This window comes from Apus apus, chromosome 1 (genome assembly GCF_020740795.1).
Source record: "Apus apus isolate bApuApu2 chromosome 1, bApuApu2.pri.cur, whole genome shotgun sequence".
Lineage (NCBI taxonomy): Eukaryota > Metazoa > Chordata > Aves > Apodiformes > Apodidae > Apus > Apus apus.
Window position 1 is genome coordinate 190493941 of NC_067282.1, and position 22731 is coordinate 190516671.

General features: G+C 43.0%; 2 protein-coding genes across 8 annotated transcripts in view; both read right to left on the reverse strand.

Moving 5' to 3' along the window:
* Window positions 1–14962, reverse strand: part of LOC127386566 (sucrase-isomaltase, intestinal-like) — a 59017-nt gene extending 44055 nt beyond the window's left edge. Inside the window, exons 1-5 of the mRNA XM_051623860.1 lie at window positions 14917–14962; window positions 11672–11906; window positions 10688–10790; window positions 10452–10597; window positions 182–350 (exon numbers count right to left, since the gene is read on the reverse strand). Coding sequence (XP_051479820.1) covers window positions 182–350; window positions 10452–10597; window positions 10688–10790; window positions 11672–11906; window positions 14917–14962 — 699 coding nt within the window. The remainder of the gene's footprint in view (window positions 1–181; window positions 351–10451; window positions 10598–10687; window positions 10791–11671; window positions 11907–14916) is intronic.
* Window positions 14963–16584: 1622 nt separating this feature from the next.
* Window positions 16585–22731, reverse strand: part of KIF21A (kinesin family member 21A) — a 94389-nt gene continuing 88242 nt past the window's right edge. For all 7 annotated transcript variants that reach the window (XM_051629930.1, XM_051629922.1, XM_051629973.1 and 4 more), the window contains 2 exons: window positions 20277–20476; window positions 16585–17901 (listed from right to left, as the gene is read on the reverse strand). In XM_051629930.1, the coding sequence (XP_051485890.1) occupies window positions 17808–17901; window positions 20277–20476 (294 nt within the window). In that variant the 3' untranslated portion in view covers window positions 16585–17807. The remainder of the gene's footprint in view (window positions 17902–20276; window positions 20477–22731) is intronic.

Genomic DNA, 22731 nt, shown 5'->3' on the forward strand with positions numbered 1-22731 from the left:
GATGGTTTTGTAATTTAATTAAAACTTACAACACTGCAAAATCTGTGACATTCCATGTTCGCCACTGATTCCCATTAGCAGTGTTACTGCACAGAGGGAAGGGCTCCCTCAGCAAAGCTGTACCTCGCCATCTCCTTTTGCTGATTCAAATTAAGACAAAGTGTTGCATGAAGACAATTACCACTGGTGCCTGATCCCTGCTGAACATGCCATAGGTAACAAAGTCCATGTTGTGTTTGAAGGACAGGTGCTCCTGTTCACCAAACCCGTACACCGAAGTGGATGGCACTGTAGTTGTGATCTGAAGATACTGGTTGGAGAAAAACAGATCAACCAGGGGACTGTCCCACCTGCAACAAACAGAAGGATACATTATTAGTTTTCTTCTCTTTGGTATGCATAGTTTTAAGTTCACATCGGGCTATTTATACTCATTCTGTATTTTGGAGACTAAGAATATTTTAAAAGCCATTGAATTCTATGCATTCCTCTAACATGCTTCACCAAAAACACATTACATTCATCTTCCAGTGACTGAAGATATCTCATCTACTTATAAAAAAATGCATCAGTATAATTTAAAAAAGAACAACTAAAATGACACAAGACACTATCTATAATCCTATTACCAAAATAAGTGGTTGCTTGTGCTATTTCTATGACAACCAACAAGGCAGGCTAAAAATTGTTATTACGTGGTGGGGTTCAGAATTGTTAATGAGAACAACAGACATTTAGTTGTTATCAGTTTTCACTTTTTAATGTTTTGCTGGGTCAAGACCTGAATCTTGTTGTTACCCACAACTTTATGCAGGTGCTTAAAGCAGAGGGATAGCTTCCTCCAGATTCTGCTTGAATAACATGTTTTCATTGTGATGGCTCTCTCCTGCTTCTCTCACCAGAAATGCCTTTATTTCTATTAAATCAGCTGTGGACACAGGCTCACATTTTAATTAGGTGTTACGTTCTGTTTCCTATCTCTAGTGCTATAATGAGCTGCAAGCTAGATGGGGGAGAACATAGTCAAGCTGTGGAGAAGTGTTTCATTAATGGTACTGTGTATGCCATGAGTACCACATTTAGAGAGCACCCTCTTGAGTCTTGTTTAACCACGAATTGGTTACAGTTAATTAAAATAAATGAGCCAAAGCCATAGAGCACAGAGGTGGCCTATCTCTCCATTTTATTGGTCTTTTGTCAATGATTTTGTCAAAATTAAAGGGTTGATCAGGAAGTTAGAGAAGTGGAAGATGGGCTGCGCTGGCAGGAAGCAGAGCTACCCCTGCGAGGGGAGTGCTCCCTGGTGAGCCCTGACTGCCACCCATGCCACTGGAACCCCTGCTTGGTGACAAGTCCCTGAAGCTGGCAGGACTGGGAGGGCATGGCTGCTCCCACCATGGCAGCCTCAGGCAGCTCTGCTCTCTCCACAGGAAAGCAAGGACAGCCATTCACAGGGGTGCCCAGAGGCACATCCAAGGCACTCTCCTGCCTCTCCATGCAAAAAGCAGGCACAACCTATCTCTAAAGTGTCCTATACAAGTCCTAAGTGAAGCTTATGTACTGAAGGATCTATGTATTTTTAAAAAGTCTATTTGGGTCTTTCTCATAAGCAGAAAAAGTAAGAATTTGTATTTAAGTCTTGAATTGGTTGTTTGCCGAAAGCAACCCTCCTTTCCATCATCTCCTCCACCTACATGCAGTACTGAATAAGGCTATTTTCTTATAGGAAGGTTAATGCATGCAAAATATCTCTGAGAATCAGATCCAGCCTTTGGCAAACAGGCCTTTCTGCAAGAGGCTGCTGTTGTGTAGGAATAGGGATGAGCTCTGGAGCTATAGCCCTGTCCAAAGGAGGGTCATCACGTAGCTCTGCTATGTGCCGAGGCAGGCATGCTTACTGCTCTGAGCAGAGCATGGGGTTATGCAAAAACCAAAGGATGCTGGAGGGGAAATGCTTTGGGAAGAGCTTAAATATCTGTCCTAACTCATTGAACACTTTCTGTGATATCTAATCAGAGGACATGAGGTTTTGTATATTCATGGTACCCACATCATGACACTGACATTTCCCATTGTGAGAGCAATTAGAGTTCCCATGGCAGAAAAAGTCCTCTCTCTACCCAGAAGGGTCACTGTGGTGGTGCAGACCACAACTCCTCTGCCCCATCACATCTTTAAATGGCACAGAGAAACATTTTTATACCTCACACATTCCCTTATGCCATTGTCATGCACTCAGCTCCTGCCTGGCATGCCACGACAGTGTCCCTGCCTCTGCACCCCTCTGTCCCTCAGCTCCCAGGGCTGCCACTGCCAGCCCTTGCTCTCCATCAGCCTCCTTGGACCTCTGCTTTCCAGAACAGCCATGCACTAAACACAGCATTAACTAGGACATTAAAAGGCTGGTAATTACTCTCTCTTTTTTTCTGAGCACCATTCTTTCTTCTCCATGGGAAAGAAAGCTTGGACAGGTTTTCCCCTGGCACCTCTCTGCCTCCACTCCCAAGTGGCTGCCCTTCTGCTCTGCAGCGCACTGGGTAAGCTGTCTGTGCTTGCTTGTGTGGTGTTGGCAAAAAGCAATCATTTGAATTAAAAAATTATGTCTGTCACTCCTCAAACACTCAGAGAGAATAAAAGAAATTGCTCTATTTCTCCCCTCCTCTCCTGCTGGTCTAAAGCAGATAGAAGGAACAAAACAGGAGGGAGCATAAAATGATACTATGTGCACAGGAATTTGTGTGGTTCTCCTCTAACAGTCATACCAACCATGGCAGTGCTGTGATGGACAACAGAACGAACCTAAAAAAAAAATATCTATCTAAAAAATACAGTTGAGCAGTTGTTCACTGTAAAAAATTCAACCCCTACCAGCAGCTAGACATGGCAAAGCCTGTGAAGACAAGAACCCTTTTCTTTGCACAGGAGCTGCACTCAGGCTCACTGCTGAAAGTTCCAACTCTTTAGTGCCTCTGTGGTGGGAACACTCCTGCTTGTGAAAATACAAACTGGCCTCCCCAAGCATCTGCCTGGCCCATTGCCTGCTGCCTGCCCAGGAATTCTGACTGATAAAAGAAGTGTTTTCTTTCAAACACTGTGCACTACATCCAAGAGTAAACCTCTCTCCATTTTTTCACCCCGTATCCAGAAAAAAGAAACTAATGAAATTATTCAGGATTGAAAAGGACTGTGTGAAAATTAACATTTCTGGCCAGCAAAGAACCAGTCTCATAACCAGCATTCAATCAGGATGAAATGTAACTGCAGTAGACTAGGGAAACAGTATTAAAGTAAGGTGGGTAGGTAGGCAGGTAGAGAAAACATCCTGTTCACACTGAAGGTGTAGTTTATGACTAACATTGTCACAACGTTTGAGGGAGATGACTAAAAAAGCAGTAATAAATGCTTTTCAAATGTGAAAACATCCGTCCTTTGTAATATGAACTGGACATGACAATCTACCTGGTTGAATGATTTTGCTCTGTTGAGGTTCATTGGAGACCAACAGCCATGGTGTGTGCAATGGCTCAAAGAACTGACTTGCCTTCTGTGAGCAAGCAGCTGGTGGCACTTATAAAGGTGGTCTTATAAACCTTCCAGAATTAGGAGACTTGCAACACCTGTATTATACATCATTAGGACATGCATCATGGACCATGCATGGACATTTGAAAACCATTTTAGGTGGGGAGAGGATTGCAGGTTTTTTTCTTTCCTTTTTGTAATGAATCCAGGAGAAATGAGCTCATTGCTTTAAGGTGTGAACACCCTTCCCACTCAGTCGCTTGGAGAAAACGTCCTTTCCAACATCTGCTTTTCTTGGCCTCCAGACCCTTTGGAAACCACATCCTTGTGAAAAGGAGTACACTACATGCATTATCTGTGCACAAATTCAGGTGGAAGCTCCACATGACCACCAGAAAAGTGGGTCTGAGCCTCCTGGCAAAGCTTGGGAATAGCTCTTCAGAGAGCACAGTCTATCACTGTATGTGCAGGCTGCCTATAGAGCAGTAAAGAACCTCAGGGACTGAGGAGTATAAACCCTATTCTCAGGTAAACCTCAAATATACTTAGCCCCTGACTCACCCTACTTGAGCGGCTGGAGAGCATGATCTTAGGAGTCCAGGTCTCTGTGATTTTCTGTTAGTCTCAGATTGCTGAAAAATGTTTCCACTGTCTCACAAGAGACATATTCCTTATTGGTTTTAAGTCTTGGGGCACCACTGGACTGCAGAAGGCACACCAAGAATGAATTTTTATATGTTTATCTTACTTTTAAGGTGGTTTATCAAAAATAGGTGGAGAAAGTCAGTACAAGTAACAACAGAAGTTCCACAAATGTGCCATTTTAGAAGAAAGAACTGCAGTGTATGTTTACAGTTATTGACACAGCTCTGCTCTACTACTGTATTCACAGTCATGGTATCAGGGTATCTCCTGTAAGTGGCTGGATATATAATGCTTAGTTTTGTTTTAAAAAAACTCTTGGGTAAGTGATACACCTACAATATTTCTTACCTACATAACATAAATCTTAATGACTAAAAGACTAAAATAATACCTCTTACAAACTAGGAGCAAACCCAAGCTACCCATGAGGCACACAAGTTGTTCCTGTTGCTTTCAGCAAAATTGCAGTTTAAGACAACAGCATTATAAATCATTCTAATAGCCTTGCCTATGTAAAACTATCTTCACGGTAAGTGGCGTCTGTGCTTACTACCACAATCAATAAAAAAGGCAGCTGAACTCTACAGAAGCCTTTTTGGAAATTAGGGAAAATCTTGATTAGATTTTGGTTGTTTGTGCTGTATCTTGCCAAGTGTGATAGCAAATGAGATATTCCAAACTCTTAACAGAGAGAAAGGAGCACTTATCTGTCTTGGGAAAAATGTTCTGCCGTCCATTATTCATATGACATCATGAAGGAAAAGTCAGTTGGAGAACGGATATTAAAGTGAAGAATCAAATCAATAGTCCATCCCTCTGCAGCCTGTCTCCAGCAATGGCCCAGGCCAGGTATCGCAAAGGAAGGCATAAGGTGTCACTCAGAGCCAGTCTGGCAATAATCTGCTTATGGAAGAAGTTTCTGCCTGTTTTCACAGAATTAGCTTATATTGTGACACATGCAGAAAAAAATAGTTGGTGGGGTTTTTTCTAGGGATGATTGTGCACCCTGCTGAGCCTCCTGGGTCAGCACCATCCTGGGGCAACGAATCCCACAGAGTAATCACACACTGCGACATGAGGATGTCTTTGTTACTTATCATTGCCTTAAAGCAAACAGTTCCCGGCCTTTTAGTCTCTGTTCTTGAGGAAATCTGTGCTTTCCTGAAGCCTTCATACTCACACTTAATACTACCTCCTCCAGTGGTTGCTGCCACTAGTGGCAGGAGCAGGAACAAGAACAGTGACCAACCCGAGAGCACACGCCACTAAGAAACACAGAGGCTCCGTTTTGCTCCCTCACCTGCCTTACTACAACCCAGCATTTTCTCTTCTGTTTTCATTACAGAAGGGCCCTGGCCAGCGTCAGGCCAGTGTCCTGTTAGAGCTGCAATATTAAACTAAAGCCAGTTACAAATTTCTTGACAAAATGTTTTGCCACTGATCACAGTGATTTGCCAAAACAGGTGTTTTCCAAGCATCATGGGAGCAGGGAGAGGTTCCCGTCTGCCTCTGCTGCACCACAAGGCCAGTATTTTGGGAGCTTCAACTCCCCGTCAGGAGACCCATTTCCCAGTCCCTGTCCCTCATGCTTTAGCTCTAAGACTTGCAGCCTTAATTCAGCTGCAGGTTTCTGCTTTTCCCCAGTAAAACAGAAAATACCTGACATCTATAGGGGAGTAGAGGCTCTGCCTGCCCCTGTGACTCATCTGACTTCCTTGGCACCTGACCAGCAAACACGTGGGTGTTACACCTCTTCACCCCTATGGCTTTGGAGAGCTGCTAACGTAGGGAAGGACCTTCCCTGATCACCACTGAAACAGCAGGAGTGTGGGAGAGGGTGAAGAAGAGGAGCAGGAGGGACTGTATGGGACAGTGAAAAGGACAGCAGAGGAGGAGAAAGAAAAAGATAGGAGGAAGTAAGCGAAGACACATTAGTGGGAAGAGAAAGGGAGGTAGCCCAAGAGCTCCTGGTCCCAGAACTCCCCAGCAGTGCCTGGATCATTTCTCTGCATGACTCCTGTCTAATTTTCACCCCATGCAGACAAAGCAGAGGCTGGCGCCTGATTACCTTGGAGCAAACTGAAAATGTAGTGGGACTTGGCCTTTTGTTCTTGCTCCTGACTCTGCATGAGGTTTGCAATCAGCTGTTAACATCTCTCCCCTCACATAATTTATTCCTTTCCCCCGTTACTGTGATTACACGGAGCCCTGAGCCGGTCCTGCCCTCCTTGAGCAGGCGCTTGGGCAGCGCGGCAAATCCTCCCCGCATGCAGCACACAGGGAAATGCTCGTAAAGCACATTCAGAAATACCTCAAAGTCTCTGCTGCCTCTCCCCTGCAATGTTTCCAATGTGCTATTACATCATTCCTCGCAAGGAGGAGGCTTTGTGTACATGAGTAGCAGAGCTGGAATGGGGTTTTGCATCAAGCAGACAGACGGGGAGGCTGCCCTCAGTCACCCCATCGCTGCACAGTCTGCGGCACAGACACTGTCAGCAGGAGAGACTGCACCACAGAGCTGGGGAGAGAAATACAAATGTGGACTTCGAAAGAACAGCCCAAGCCCATACCACATTTCTGCTTGGGATGGACTGGTTGCTTCCCACACGGGCTGTCAGCTGTGCCAGTTGGCTAGGGTTGATCATCCAGCAGTGCAAAGCTGCTGATGAGGGATAAGGACCATCATGTAAAATGTTTTTTTGAGGATTTGTGATTGCTTTACAATGGAAGGCCTTCCTCAAAGATGTCAGAAAGGTCCAGCAGAACACCCAGACCTGGTCTGGGGTACACATGAGTTATCTACCCACAACTGGAAAGTGCAACTGCAGCACCTGTTGAAGAGGTTTTATTTGCCCACATCACCTGTTCTGAACAATATTTGTGTGCATATGAAGATTAATGATTGATTCAGCTGCTCATTGAATCAGCAAGGCCATGGCTGTTCACATCTTAAAATAGGAGACTGAAGTACCTCCAGGTGTTACATGCTGGCCTGTTTCTCAGGGACAATTGCCCACACAGCCTGCCCTAACCTGGCGCAGCCACAGGGGACCCCGGCTGTGCAGCTCAATGCCTGGCCCCAGGTGTGCTGGGTACCCTGGAGTAGCAGCTCCCACCTCTGCAGGCAGTTCAAAGGAAAAGATTTGGGTTTTAGCACCTTCTCTGCAAGCTGCACCTGGGACAGGGAGGGGGGACAAGGCAATGATGAAGATGCTGTGCAGCAGTTCCTGAGGCCTTGCTCAGCCACAGAGCATGCTCAGCCCCACCTCTCATGCCTCCAAACCTGCCTTTGAGCAGGTTGAACTAACACAAAAATCTACTTAACTGCCAGATGCCACCAGTGCTCCTCTGGACCCAGCCAGCTGGTGCGATCACTGGTGGGAGTGTTCTTGTAACATTGCATGCTGAGGATTCATCCTCCCCAGTCAAGCAAATGCAGGCATCCATGGCTTTTAGGTCAGGATATATAACCTGCTTTCCTGTTTTGAAAGAAGATTTCCACCTGCACAGCTCTTCTGGTGCACAGCTCTTCTGAAGGTTACAAATCCCTCTAAGTCAGGCTGTGGAGATATCCCTGATCATCCACATTCACTGACTCACTCTGATGGGACAGACAGGCAAGCAAAGGAAAGGGAAGTATTTTTGCTCCTCACACAGGGAATTTAACACCAAATATGATTCAGCTGTGAGAGGAATGGTTCCCTGCCAGGAAGAGTTCCTTCAGTCTATAAGTACTGGCTGTGCCATTTCACACGAAACAACAATTCCTGGGAACGTGTAATTTCCCTTTCTGTATGCAAAATCCTGTGTCTCTGCTGAAGAGAAACTTTAAGTAGCAGCCCTGCCATTATTTGCAGGATAAAAACCCATTAACTGTGCGTTACACTCTCCTGCAATTTCCTTTTTTTGGGGTCAGCTGGGTTTCGGGAGAACTCCCTTACCTGCCTGGAGGCAGGACATGCTTTTCCAGCGCGATGCTCACTAGCGGAGCATCGCTGCACCGATGCTGCTAACCAAGACTGCCCTCTGCCTCCCCGGGCTCTGCAGCACATCTCTGCTGCGTCCCATGCCTGCGTCTCTGCTGAGCACAGATTTTGGGGGAGAAGGGGTGCCCCAGTGCCAGGGGTATGGAGGAGGCTTCCTTAGGCCCATGGGAGGCCAGCAAATGTGCCCCACTGGCAACCTGCTCAGTGGGGACTGACTTGTGCCCCTCTGCCTCCCCCTGGAGTTGTGCCTGTGGCAGCCTGGGGGATCAAACCCCATGCCTGCTTCAAAGCAAGTCCCTTCCCTTATCTGGGATGTCCCAAGTTTGAGGATGCCCTGACTAGCTGAGGCTAAACCTTGCAGTTTGGGTGAAACAGAAGAGGGCTGAATGGGAATAGGCCATGAGCTAGCCGCTCGAGTTGGCTCATTATGTATTCACCTCTTACATCACTGTTCCAATTAATAAGCCTTTATAAAAATCTCTTATTACAAAAAGAAGAAAACTGGGCCTTTAACACAAGCCCACTGTTTTCACAAAGCTGTTAAGTCTAACGAGAAACTGAATTATTTTTATTATCAGAGTGATGCATAATACATTAATTTACAATACTCTGCAAAAAGAAAACTTTACAGAATTGACTGTGACGTGTATAAAAAAGAAGAGACCACGAGATTGTAATTTAAAAGGACGGGCAGCTAATTAAAAACCCAGTGCAGCAGTTCCATCTGCAGACTGAAACCATTCCAGAGGCTATATTGTCTTGCATCACGTGTGTTAAGCCATCCTTACATTGCTCAGAAAGATAACACTTGTATTTTGAGTCTGTTTAACACAGAATTTCTTGGGAGAGGGGAAATCTGAGCTGATTTTTTAATTTCTTGATTTGGGCTTAGATATTCTAATGTATAAAATGAACCACTTGGATCCCAATGACTTTCTGGGAATGTGCTTGCACTAGTGGTGGGGTATAAGATGGGCAGAGTTGGTGCTGAGGACCCAGCAGCAGCTCACATGTTGGGGGCCTGTCCTGGAGCAGCCCACTGGCAGCTGGATTGCATTGTGTGTGTTCCCAGAGCACACCTCCCAGGAATACCATATGGATGGGACCTAATCCATGCTCCTCAGAACCACTGCAAGTTCAGCCAACGCACAAGAGTTGGGTATAATCAGGAGATTCACACCACAGGGTGCTGCTGATCTGAATTAAAATGCTAATATAGACACAACCACAGCCTTTCTTTTGCTTGCCTGTCTGTCCCATCAGGGTGAGTCAGTGAATGTGGATGATCAGGGGTATCTCCACAGCCTGACTTAGAGGGATTTGTAACCTTCAGAAGAGCTGTGCACCAGAAGAGCTGTGCAGGTGGAAATCTTCTTTCAAAACAGGAAAGCAGGTTATATATCCTGACCTAAAAGCCACAGATGCCCGCATTTGCTTGACTGGGGAGGATGAATCCTCAGCATGCAATGTTACAGCAAACAGTACCCATATGTCCATGTTCTGTGCATCTCCTTCACCTGCCTGAGCAAAGCAGTGATAACTCAGAGCAGTCTGTAACACTGTCATTTGTCACTGCAGCCAGCCAGAGACTGCTGCTAATGCCACACTGCAGCATCCTCAAACTGGCAGAAGCACACCTTGATTGGCACTCACTGTCTAAGTAGCACTATACACTAGAGACAAGTTGTTGGTGGGAGCCAAGAAAATGGGAGATTATAACACATGGTGACATTTGCTAGCAAGAGGAGCTTTTTGCTGAAGTTAAACTTACTGTGCCAGCTTGAGAATACAACTGATACTTTTGCAGAGTGACAAACTAGACCCACAAATACCACTCAATGAAATCTGTGGATTTTAGAGGCTTATGGCCTCTGTGGCTTTGAGCTTTAGTTTTCCAGACCTACCTCTTGGAGAGCGTCAGGAGATTTGGTGCTCAATTTGTGACAATTATGCTCAGTTCTCAAACTACTGACATAACAAAACACCCCAAATTTCAGAAATCTTAGTTCAGTATTTTCACAAGTTGAGTCTACCAGCATCCCAAGCTATGGAATTGTAGCCTCAAAAGTTATTTGACTTGCTCAATAACCTCTCATACAGGCATGTATACAACTGTCTGTTATACAGGCACATACTCCTATTAATGAATGTTTTCCAGGGACAAGGCATAAATCTGTATTTATGCCACATACAGTTTGTGCTTGAGCCTGTGTCACGCAACAGGGTGTGAGGAAACCCTGCTCACCCCATCCCGCTTAATCTCTGTGAAAAGCAGCATGAGGGACATCTGGTACTCACAGCACAGTGCCGGTGCTTTTCCTCTTGATGGTGAAGTGTGAGGAGTCCTCCGAGAACTCCACGTCGTAGTTGGCTTCCTCAGCAGTAACCCCAGGGGAGTCGATCTTGAGTGGGACTTCAAACCGCTTGCTGTTGGGGTCGTAGAGCTAAAGCAAGGCAAGGAGGAGGCAGCTTAGCTCCTTTGTTAGCGGGCACTGCTTTGGCTAAATGATTCTGTCCCCCTCCTGAGTACTCACCCTGAACCGGAGTCTGTCCTTTGTCTGGAACTCCACTTCCAACATGACTGGGGAAATGTCATTTCCAAAGAGGGACAGAGTGTCACGCTTGTTCAGTTCCACCCTGCAGGGGAAAAACCTGCTGGTGCCCCCCACAACTGCTCGCTGCCCACCACCACCCTGGCGCAGGGGCAGGGGGAACAACTCAGCTATTCTACATCAGCCCTTTAAAAATAAACCATTGATTTACTGAGAGAAACAATCTCTGAGGTTAGCTTTGGCTCTCCTTGCTGTTAGGGGATAAAACAGGTGCTACTGGAGGAAGGACACCTCATGGACTCCTGGGACACCACTCGCAGGAGGGTGAAGACCACCCTGTGCCGATACCTGATTTTCTGAGTGCAGGACCCTATGGAGGAATTTTTGATACAGCAGGGTCATGATTTCGGGAGCCTGGGAAGGCTTGACAATCCTTGCTGTAACAGCAAAGTATGAAACTAACAATTGATCTTGTTTGCAACAAGAGTATCTTTAGCCTTGGGAGAACGAGGAAGCATATCTTGGCTGGGCACCCAAGGACACCCAAGGATGTGAAGATGGATGAGAAAACTGCAGAACGTAAAAATATAGCGCTTGTAACACATGTAGTCACTACCAATAGCAAAATGAAGCCTGCCGCGTGAACTGTTATGCTTAGCCAATTAAATGAGGTGTCTGACCGCATGCACAGCTGCGTGGACAGCAACTTAAAGTAGCAGACGGACTGGCTATAAAGTGGAACGATATGTAAGACCATATTGGTTGTCATGTCGTTACTCGCCCCTGCTCCTGCTAGACTCATCGCAACAGGACCCCAACTCTGCTTGGCTTTTAGGCAAGGAAATACTACCATTACCCTCCTCGTGGTGAGCTGTGGAGGTGGCAGTGAAGAAGCCTGGGAAAGGCCCGTGACCCCTGGGGCGGCCGCAGGAGTCACTGGTGACCGAAGGGGCTGTGCACACCTACCTCCAGCCTGTGGCTGTCTTCTCTACATTCCTGCCCAGGGAGTAGCCGTAGGGACTGTCCTCAGTGAAGAAGCACCAGGGAGCGTTGGGCACATCCGTGGGGCACCAGCGGCAGCCCCGCGCCTCGCAGCTCTCCTGGGAAGCGCCGGGCTGGGGGTGGCAGTCGATGCGCTTCTGCACCGCCAGCGCCCCGGGACACTGCGCGTCCTGCTCCGAGCCCTGGCATCCCCCCAGGGCTGCCCAGGGGAAAAGAGCAGTCAGAGCAGCAGAGAAACACAGTAGAAAGACCTGAACAACACACACTTCTTTAGCTGTTCTTTGTTGTTGTTGTATTTTTTTTTTTTTCCCCATTTTGGAGCCACTCTGAATAATTTTTTTGACTCAGATGACAGCAGAGCAGCATGCCTGCTCGTGACTGAGGCAGGAGCAACCCATTTCTTTTGCAAGCCGAGGCAGTGGGTTGGTATCGTTCAGTGCTCAGAGCTGCTGGTGCTCAGCTGAAGCACGACTTGCTTGAAATGCTCATGGAAAGTTAAATAGCAGGCTAAGGAAACTGCTGGTGAGCAACACTTCAGGCCAGCTGAGCAGGAGGTGTAGTTCAGTAAGGACTACAGCTGTTATCAATGTTAAAATGATTGTCTGTATACTCTTATATATATCTCCTATGGCATACACAGGAGTAATCTATAAATATACAGACACAAATACGTGAAGTCAGCATACACCTATACAATATATATAACTATAAAAATACTGATTAAATACATAAGTTTGGATTTGATTTCATTTCTATATTGTATGACTACTATATATATATATATGTAGTATTAGTAGTTTGTGTTAATACAGGTATGGTTATGAGTAAAGAGAAGATAACAGCTGTGAAAGAAAAGGCACAAAGTAGTCATTCCCAGAATCATCTTGGCAAAAACCTGTTAGTAAGATGCTAAATCTTTCCCTTTTTGCAGATGCAGGTCGAGCCCTGTGGTTCTCCTGTGCAGCGTGAACCTCCTGAAGGCAGAACAGTGAGAACCTGCTGTGCTAACAAAATGCTCTGTTATCAAATATTCTTAAAGAGAGCAGGCGTACTTGCAGGCAGCATACTTATTTTGAAGTTAACATGTCATTTTAGTCATTACAGCAACGTTCAAAGATTAAATCTTTTGGAAAGATAATTGCTCTTTTCCATAAAATGACTAATACCTCTGCTTTTTTTTTTTTTTTTTTTTCTTAAATATGGACTGTTGTGTTCTTGAAAGCTTAAAATGTGACTGCTGATGAGGTCTGGGCTTCTCCACATAAAGAACTTTACAAGCAGATGTGCACAAGCAATAATCACATATACTGGAAAAATTTACAGAATAAAACTGTAGATTCAGTAGAAAATGCCATCATCATGCTGTGAAGTAGGGAATGGGAATGCAGAAAAGCAGGAGCTGAGTGCCATCTACTACATTTGTTGTTCGAGAAGACTCTCACCCCAGCCCCCCCTTTAATGCAGAAGGGTCTGATGCTCAGGTCTGACACTGCCAGGATGCACAGCAGAGCTGGCTCCTTGCTGCCACAACCCTGCCTGTCATCTTCTAGAGCCAGGAATTAACAGGAGAAATCCTGTTAACCTTTGCCAGCTGCCAGGCAGGCAGGCTTGGCCACCAACTTTGCTTTCCGGGGTGGACATTCATACCCACAGCCTTTCTGCTTTCTGTCCAGCATTAACTCCCCCAAAGATCTGTCACTTAAGAAAGCACTAAATTCTGATCTTTCTCATCCAAAGCATAACAGGAATATGAACATCCTTCTGCATTCCCTAAATTATTTCTTCTTGGAGCAGAAAATCAGGGACGATTCATCAATGGCCTAATGAAAGACTGAAGACTCTGGGCAGGGTGGGTAAGTCCTTGCTGGTTTGTACTGTGACCCTGCAGATTGCAAGTCCCATTGAAATAACTGCCCTGAGTTCAAGGCACATCACCTTGGCAGACAAAGCACAAAATAAAGTAAATCCATCACATTTCATTTAGTTGTTGGTGGTTTGGTTTTTGTTTGTTGTTTGTTTTTGGTTTTGTTTTTTGATTGCTTGTTTGGCTTTTCTCAAATGGGAGTCAAATGCAGCCACCAGTGTTTTCATTACGGAAATCAAAGAATATGACTGAACATACTGCAGCAGATTTTTAACTTGGCATCATTTTACATAGCATAGGTTCACCAGAGACTTTTATCAACTCATTTGTGCAATAAAATACTTTCAAAATACTTCATAAGGAGGATATTTTTAATGATAAAGCCAGTTCAAGGGGAAAATAATTGCCTCAGCAGGAGTCAAGAAAATTCTTTAATTCTCCCCCAATCAACATGAAGCTTAAATTTTCCAGAAAATGTTGAAAATGAGCACTTGCAGGAATGAGCAGCTGAAAAAGGCTGCAACCTTGTTCATCACTTGTTCCTGGATTTACTTTTATTATACTATAAACGGAATAATAGCATGTGGGAAAGTGGAATTTTCCTTCCCTACATTTAAAAAACATTTTAAGATCTCTGCATCGATTTCACTGCATTTATGGCCCATGTCTGTAAACACACATAGAAGATGAAAATCAAACAAGCAGTTGAATATAGCAATAGCTATGGCTACTTGCTGTTTTCCCACAGCAATTTCCATGGGAACAGAAGCTAAAGCAAGGTGGCTTGAAAGCTATACGTCAAAAATTTTCCTCATTGATTTTTAAAAACTTTTACTTCAGTTTTATGAAATTAAATTTGAAAAAGCTGCAATAAGGCATAAACAAGGTGTTAAAATATTACCACAAACCTTTTAATGTAACAGTATTAGTTTTTACGTTTTGGGTTCACCTGTGTGTTTCAAAGGCATTTGCTGCAGAGGTTCTTTTCTCTTTCATCTAGGGTCATAAGATGATGTATTCTCCCTTTATTAAACCAAACTAACCTCTGGTAAATTAGGGTAAAAATCACAGAAAACAGGCTAGTGAAGCATAGGGTAACTTTCAGCAGCTGAACAGTCCCACTAGCTTCAGTGTGCCCAGGAGCTGGATGCACTGTTGGACTGGGGTGTTTCTAAACAAGCCAGCCCTGCTGTCCTCCCACACCTCCCACCTGTGGAGGTGAAGCCATGCCCGTCCTCTCCTCCTCCACGTAAGAGCATTGCCTCCCCTCATAACCCTTCTATCGTTACCACATTTAAATCTTGCTTTTGAAGCCTGTGAGACCAAAGAAGTGCCATCCACTTACCTGCCAGCACAACAGCCAAGAAACACAGGCCCCTGAGCTGCTCCATGGTCGAAGGCTGATTTCTGGAGGCGCCTGGAGCCTTTTATCCAAGGCAGGGCACGATAAGCACTTGTTTTGATAAGTAAGAAAGAAACACTGCTGGTATTTTTCTCAGCATTTGTATCTTACATGAGATTAATTAGAACATATGAACTTGCCTGTATTTAAGAACCTAGATAAGCAGATAAGATGGGATGTAGCCAGTAATTTGTCCAGAAACTTTGTGCAACTTCTTAATTCCAGCTTTGAAAGTGAATTACTTTCTCATAACTTCTTAGAAAATTAAATATTTAGAGACCATCTTTTTTTTTTTTTTTTTTTTTTTAAACAAATATCTTCAGACAATCAAAGTTCAGTGCTCACCTTTTTTTCCGATTTCATGTTATCTTTTGTCACATGTATAGTTTTATAGTACAAATTAAAAGTTTGGAGAAAAACAAACTGTTGAAGAATTCTCCATTAAAACAAGACACTGATACTGTCACCTTTACAAAAAGACAATTTTGTTCCAATTATTTGATGGCAAGAACTCTGAGTAAAGCTGTGTTCTATAACAAGGTCTGTTTAAGGTGAAAATCTTCCTGGAGGAAAAGAGAATTAAAATCTTTCTACACACACATTATTCTAAGTTATATTGCTGCCTATCAGGAGATGGCATCATAAAGCAAAATGTCTGTGCTCCAGCATCACCAAAGAGAAGCATCTGCATAGTCCAGACTGTTGCCACGACAGCCCCTCACCTCATCATGTGGTCTGTGGCAGCAGAGCAGCCTGACAGCCAGAAGTCTTTTCCTTAGCCTTTTAAGGACTTTTGTCCTGCAGATGCAAAACACAATATTCATATGAATCTTGCACACATATAAACACTGAAAAACCTCAGCTACCCTGGAGTCCCAGATGACAGCCATGAGTGTCAAACTGCACAACCAGGGGTCACCAAGCTTTCAGCACCATTTGTGTAGGTTCGCACAGTGGGGCCAGGCAGAACAGGGAGCAGGCACACAAAGTCTCAGAAAGAGTCTTGAAAATGCAGTCTCTACTGGGAGTTTTGCTCAGGGCTGTGATATAGTCCCAAATCTTTTGTGTGCCCACTCCTTGAGTAGACAAAAAGCATGACAGATGAGCACTAATTGGCCTTGCTGCTGTTTATTTTCACTAGCCTCTACATTGTTTCTTAATATGTATTATTACTAGTTTCTGCCAAAACTTGGAATAAATCAGTAACCTCAAGTCACAGGCAGTATGCATTTTGATGTCCATTCAAGCTGAGCTGAGAAGGAAATAATTTGTCTAAGATCAGCAAGAGGCATCAGAACTATTCTTTGACAGAACATACAGAATAAGGTACAAACTACTATCTCTTAGGAACAGGAGCCATCTGCTTCATTTTAACTCTATCCTGTACATAGTATTGAGGGAATCCTACTAGGGTTTCTATCTAAGTACAATCAAAACACAATAAAGGCCAATGAAAACACATGTTTAGGCTATCAGAGCAACCTATGGGCCATATTACTTAGCAAGCTATTCTACTGCACTGTGGTAAATTCCACGTTTTACATTTTAGGCCTTTGCAAGGGAAGCAATTTTTTTAAAAGAAAGTATGATGAAAAAGGCAAAGAGAAACAGTTCACATTCACATCTTTATTTAAGTGTTTACCTACATAAGCTATAATTTACACACTGATTTTTTTTTTTTTTTGGGGGGGCAAAGGGGACTGGGGGGAGAACCAAAGCAACAAACAACCAAAAAAACCTTAATATCCAAACACTGTACCTGAATCTACACAAATTTTAAAACTTTGCAGAATTTACAAATTAATAGTCAGAGCAGTTGGGTAAATTATACATCCTCCCTCCATATCCACACTCTAAGGGCTTTAAAAGTCATTCAGGCACAAGATAAGATATTTTCTTTGTACAACCATCTATTTACACAGCTTTCTCCAATACATGTGTGGTTCAGTTCTCAAAGTAACTGCCAAAGTTTGCAAAACAGTGTATTTAAAATACATTTAGCAGCATATAAAATTAGATAAAAAGGAAAGACATTTTGCTTTAAAAAAGAAAGTGTGAGATGATAGAAACAAATCCATAAGAAAAATAGATTAAGATATATTTCTGTCATGACATTGAGAACATCTAGTCATTACAGAATACAGGCAAAACACTAATAAAATGTACCGATTTATGAGCATTTGAGTTCTAGTCCTGAGCACAGAGCATACATAGCTGCACAACTTTGGTCAACAAGGATTATATGTTCACATTAACACAAATCATATGGCATTCGCTGTTAGCAGGATACAGCCACGTGAGATTAGATGTGGCAACAACAGCTTCTTACCATCTTTGATCCACTCCACTTTCCTAAAAACAGAGTAACATCTTTAAAAACACCTTTAAAATCTTGAAACTGCATGTTGCAATCAAAGGCTTATTACTGGGTCATCATCATTCCCCTGCTACTCTAAAATGCAAAACAGCTGATCATACTTGTGAGTGAAATACAGCAGAGCACTTTTGTTATATATTCCAGATTATAATTTTGAGATGATCATTAGAGAAGACTGATTTCCAGTTAATTTAAACCGCAAGTGCTACAGATGCACACAAATTCAGCCATAATATATAGACATATATATATATGTGACCACTGAGACACAAGCATGTCACCAAGAGGTTACTTTTTTCTTAAATACAGTACATCTTTTAAGGACAGCAGGTCTAGTAGAAGAGTTCACTCTTACTAGTCAGTTCATTCCAGTCATCAGTGTCTACCTAATAAGCATGCAGCAAACTGCATAGAGTGCACCCCAAATTCATCAATATATTTATTTATCCCCATAATTTCAATTACTGGCAAGATCTTCACTTGCATCTCCTGTATCTGAGATCTGTCCATCTATCACATTTCGAGCTTTCCAGATCCTCACAGTCCTGTCACTGAAAAACAAAACGAAGCAGTATTACAAGCAGGTAATCACATGGGGCAGGACAGAGACAGGGGCAGGGAAGCTTTCTTAAAAGCTTGAGTGTCTTATTCAGAAAGGTACTATTGGGAAAATAAGATTTCTTTAACAGATATGCAATGGTAATTCCACCCTCAGAAGACTTTGTAATATAAGATCTACAACATCTACGATCCACTAACCTAAAGTAACAGGCTGAAGTAAACTGACATGAGAGAATAGCTTCTATCAGGTAAATTTGTAACTCAGCAGACCACAGGCAAACAGCCAGTGTACTGCAGAATTAGAGAGACAGACTCAATAGGACAAGGCCACCTCCTGCCATTAAAAACTGTGAAAAGCTGTAGCAGGTTAACACAATCAGGACCTGAAAAGTGCTCTGCTTGCACAAGAGGCGTCTGTCTGTAAAAAGAAAAGCTAAAGAAGCACAGAACCACAAGATGACAAAAAGTCCTAAAAAACCAACAAAAAGCCCAACAGCCACCAAAAAACCCCACACCAAAACCCCAAAATCCTTCACCAGGTGCTGGAAAGTGTACAGCAGTGAGCTGGTGTTCAGAAGCCCGGGAGAGGCAAGCTGTAACTGTACTTTTGGAAACAATTACTATTTACACAATGTAAATACTTACAGTATGTGTAAGTAAAGTATCACATGGAATGTGTTACAAAACTCTAATCTTACATCATAAGTTAAAAATAAAGAATTAGTCTTGTTAAACAGAAATTTATCCTGTGAAAGAGAAGTTACCAGTTCTGATAGTTGTGTGGCTAGCAAACATTTACTCATATATTCCTTAAAACCCCCTCCAAAAAAGCCAGGAGGCGGCAGTTGGGGCAGACTTCTTCAAGTATAGAGGTTTTCTGACTTCAGACTTCACTATAAATTCTCAAGAATACCTTAAGTTCTGCAGACCTTTGCCACAATGTTACAAGTACCAAAAGGCTGAGATTTTCTTTCACTAGTAATTGCATATGCATGTGTATTCTAAACTTAATAATAATCTTTAGGCAAACAGCGACATAAGCTTTGACATCTCTACCCCTATCTGTGAATGCTTAACTATGAAAATTGTCTGCTAAAAGTGGCAACTTGGCAACTCCCAAAGTGAGGTAGTCCTCCTTCAATTCAGAAGGCCAGAAGCTTCTGTGATTGGCACTAGAAGATAATACAACAGCTTTCACAGCTCCTGTGCTCAGACTACTCCACTAAGTGGGCTCCACTGCCACCTCCCTGACTTTCTCCAGGATGAGGTATTTTTCTTGGTCAAGTCCCCTGATGTTTCAGGTACTAAAGTTGCTCATGTTTACTGAGCAAGCAAATATTCAAATCAAGGTTTTGAAAGGAGAGTAGGACAGCTTGCAAAGCTTCTGCTATACGTTAGCACTTAAAAAACACCCTCAAAAACCCACCAAAACATGAACAAAAAAACACATAACATGGCTTGTCAGAAAATTGCCACAGGTCAGGAGTAAGTTCTACCAGTAAATTGCCCAACTATAGAGAAAAGCTGATGACATTCTCACTATTGCCAAATTCTCCTTGACATCCTGTAGATTGGTAGTTTCCATACATTTTTGATACATACAGCTACCACGACACATTTTTTGAGCATTCTCTCCCACTGTATGTGTACTGGAGTGAGTACAGAGGAGGGCAACAAAGCTGGTGAAGGGCCTACAGAATAAATCTTATGAAGAACGCTTGAAGGAGCTGGGAATGTTTAGTTTGGGGAAGAGTAGGCTCAGGGGAGACCTCCTCAGTCTCTGCAACTACCTGAAAGGTCATTGTAGAGAGGCTGGTGCTCTTCTCACAGGTAACTAGCGACAGAACAAGAGGGAATGGCTTCAAGCTGCAACAGGGTAGGTTTAGACTGGACATTAGGAAAAAATTCTTCACAGAGAGAGTGGTAAGACACTGGAATAGGCTGCCCGGGGAGGTGGTTGAGTCACCATCCCTGGATGTCTTTAAGGGTTGTTTGGATGTGGTGTTGGTGGATATGGTTTAGGGGAGAACTTTGTAGAGTAGGGATGACGGTTGGACTCGGTGATCCCAAGGGGCTTGTCCAACCTGAATAGCTCTATGATTCTATACGGAAGTTCTCATGTTTTCTTCCCACTCCTCAATGGATCATGTTGTGCATCCCCTGGGGAGTATGAACCCCACTTTGGAGACAGCTGCAGTAAATTATTAGCATTTAGGAGCATCGATCAGGTCTCCTCATGCTTGCTATGAAGTGGCTTAAACAAGATCTCCTAAATGCATTTGCATGGATAGAATTAGAGCAGCAGCTATGGGAAAAAAAAAACAACAAAAACAAACAAACAGATTAATGGAGAAAAAAAACTTACTCTGCTGCTGTGAAAATCTGGCTGGAGTTGGTGCAGATTGCATTTATGGGGCTGTCGTGTCCCTTCATCTCTCCAATGGGTACAAAGGTATCCACATTCCAAAGCTTGAGGGTGCCTCCTCTGCAGCCACTGAGCAGAACCGGAGCACCAGGCACCAGGCCAAGAGCACACACCCAGTCTTTATGAGCATTAGGAACTTGCTGAAAAAGAGAAGGCAGGCAAATCTTACCAGGCAGCAAGAACTTCTAGAGGAATGAGTATAGAAATGGAAAAATGACAAGTTCTAAGTCCAATTCCTGCCCTGCAGCAGCCTTGCTTCATGATACTGGGTATATCCCAGCCCTGTGGCTTCTCCTTTGTAGCAAGAAGGGGTGCTGTCTTCATGAGGCTACTTACATACCACAAGTTTGTTTCTCTGTGAAATACAACTGCAAAACAAGAAAATCCAATATGCACTACTGACCTGAAGCAGAACAAAAATTAATTTAGGATAATCCTAAATCTCCATATGTTCCAATGCACGTTTGATTGCACATTTGAACATATGGTCTCTGTGTGTGTTTCAAGTCTCCCTGTAAAACAGTTATGAAACACATCAAAAGGAAATCCAAAATACTGCTCAGAAAAACATTCCAGGGAGAGAGAAGCTGTTTCTATATTTGCCTTCCTTCTTTACTCTTCTCCAAGCATTATAAATTGTTTTTGTGATGTAGCACTTAAGAAAACTATGTTAGTTCTTTATTGAGGAAGGACACCAGCATTTTACTGCTAACTTGAAAAGCAAAACACTCCACAGACCACAGCTGAGAACACTATTTATGTGATATTAACACTGAGAAATTAATAGGCCAGTTTGCTGTCTTTTAAGGGGACCAAGAGTGGCTTCTCTCCAGTTGGTAGGAACTGCTTTGGTTTGCTGTCTTTTTCATATTATGGAGCACATTCAGCTTTCTAGGATCATTTTGGTGTTTTATCCACAATATACACTGTTAGCACAACACTGGTGGGTCTGATCCTGCAGCACTTCATGAAACTGGAGGAGGGGGCTTGTTCTTATAAATCTTAATTTTGTCGCAAGTGCTTTGTGGCTTGGGATGTACAGGACCAAGTGAATTAGATGATGGCCAAATTCTTCTGAATAGCAGATTTGTTAAGTGTTTTTCACCAGTTACAGAGGACCAAACTTGTTTAACACATGGATGCCAAACCAAGACTTCTGTTGAAGTGTTGGCATTTATACTTTTAAGCAGCTCAGCTCTGCTCTCAGGGTGAGTTTTTTTCTCCCCCCTTCATCTAGAACAGTCAAGTGTACACACCACAAGAAAGCTGCAACAATAGAAAGTCTGACTGGATATGGGGGAGAGGGGGAAATTAATACAAAACAGGTTTAAAGATTGCAGTGGGTCACCCAGAGCAGCTGTGAAATCTGTGACCTTGGAGATTTTGAAAACTCAGATGGGCAAGGCCTTGAGTAACCAGACCTAACTACAAAGTTGAAAAAAAAAATAAGGAATCTGAGATAAGTTTTATTACACTCTAGTTTTAAAACAAACACAGGAACCTGAAGTATAGAAATTACGAAATGCACATATACCAAAAGGAAAATAAGAAAAGGAATACAACTAGGCCACTATTGCATGCTACTTCATCCCTGCCCCTGTATTCCTTCTGATGTTAAATTAATTGCAACAGCAAAATGCACATTGTATAATATTTAAATGAGCCAAAAAAGAATGAGTAAAGACTCTTACTACAACTTTAATAAAGTCATCCTGAGGATACAAAACCTTTCCTGTTCTTGCAGTCCTCCTGTTTTTTGCAAACAAGCTGCTTAGTACATTTCCCAAGACAGACAGATATGAGGGTAGATGTCCCAATATGGCCAAGTTAAGATTTTCTCTAAGAAGCTAAATTTATGAATCCTTATTTTAACTGTGAAGTCTTAGCAGCATTCTAAAAAAGAACTGGCATCCAATTGGACAATTTTGAAAGAAGGTAAAAAAGATTGCATATTTATGGAATACTAAGTATATCCATATAGAAATTTTCTCCTTAAGATGACCAGTTCATTACTGTGTCACATCCCAAAACTGTGATCTTCTATTTGTTTCCTTGCTATCAGTCTGCACATTAAGGGCATGTAAAAAACATGCTGCTCCTCCCTCCAAAAATTATTAAATTATTAGTATCTACTCAAACCTTTGAAAAAACAGCAGAATCTTCTGGCATGTGTATTCCTGCCTTCTGTTTCTGTCTTAATTTAAATAATGGTGTCTTTACCTCAACAACCTCTCGTAAGACCTGGAGGAACAGACTGACTTAGAGCAAGTAGCTAAAAAAACAAGTTCTCCGTGTCAGACAAATCACAATGAACTTCAGAGCTTCTCTGGATCTTTTTTGCTCCCTATCTTCCCCACCTTTTTTTTTTTTAGTTAACAAGAAAAATATGTTCTAA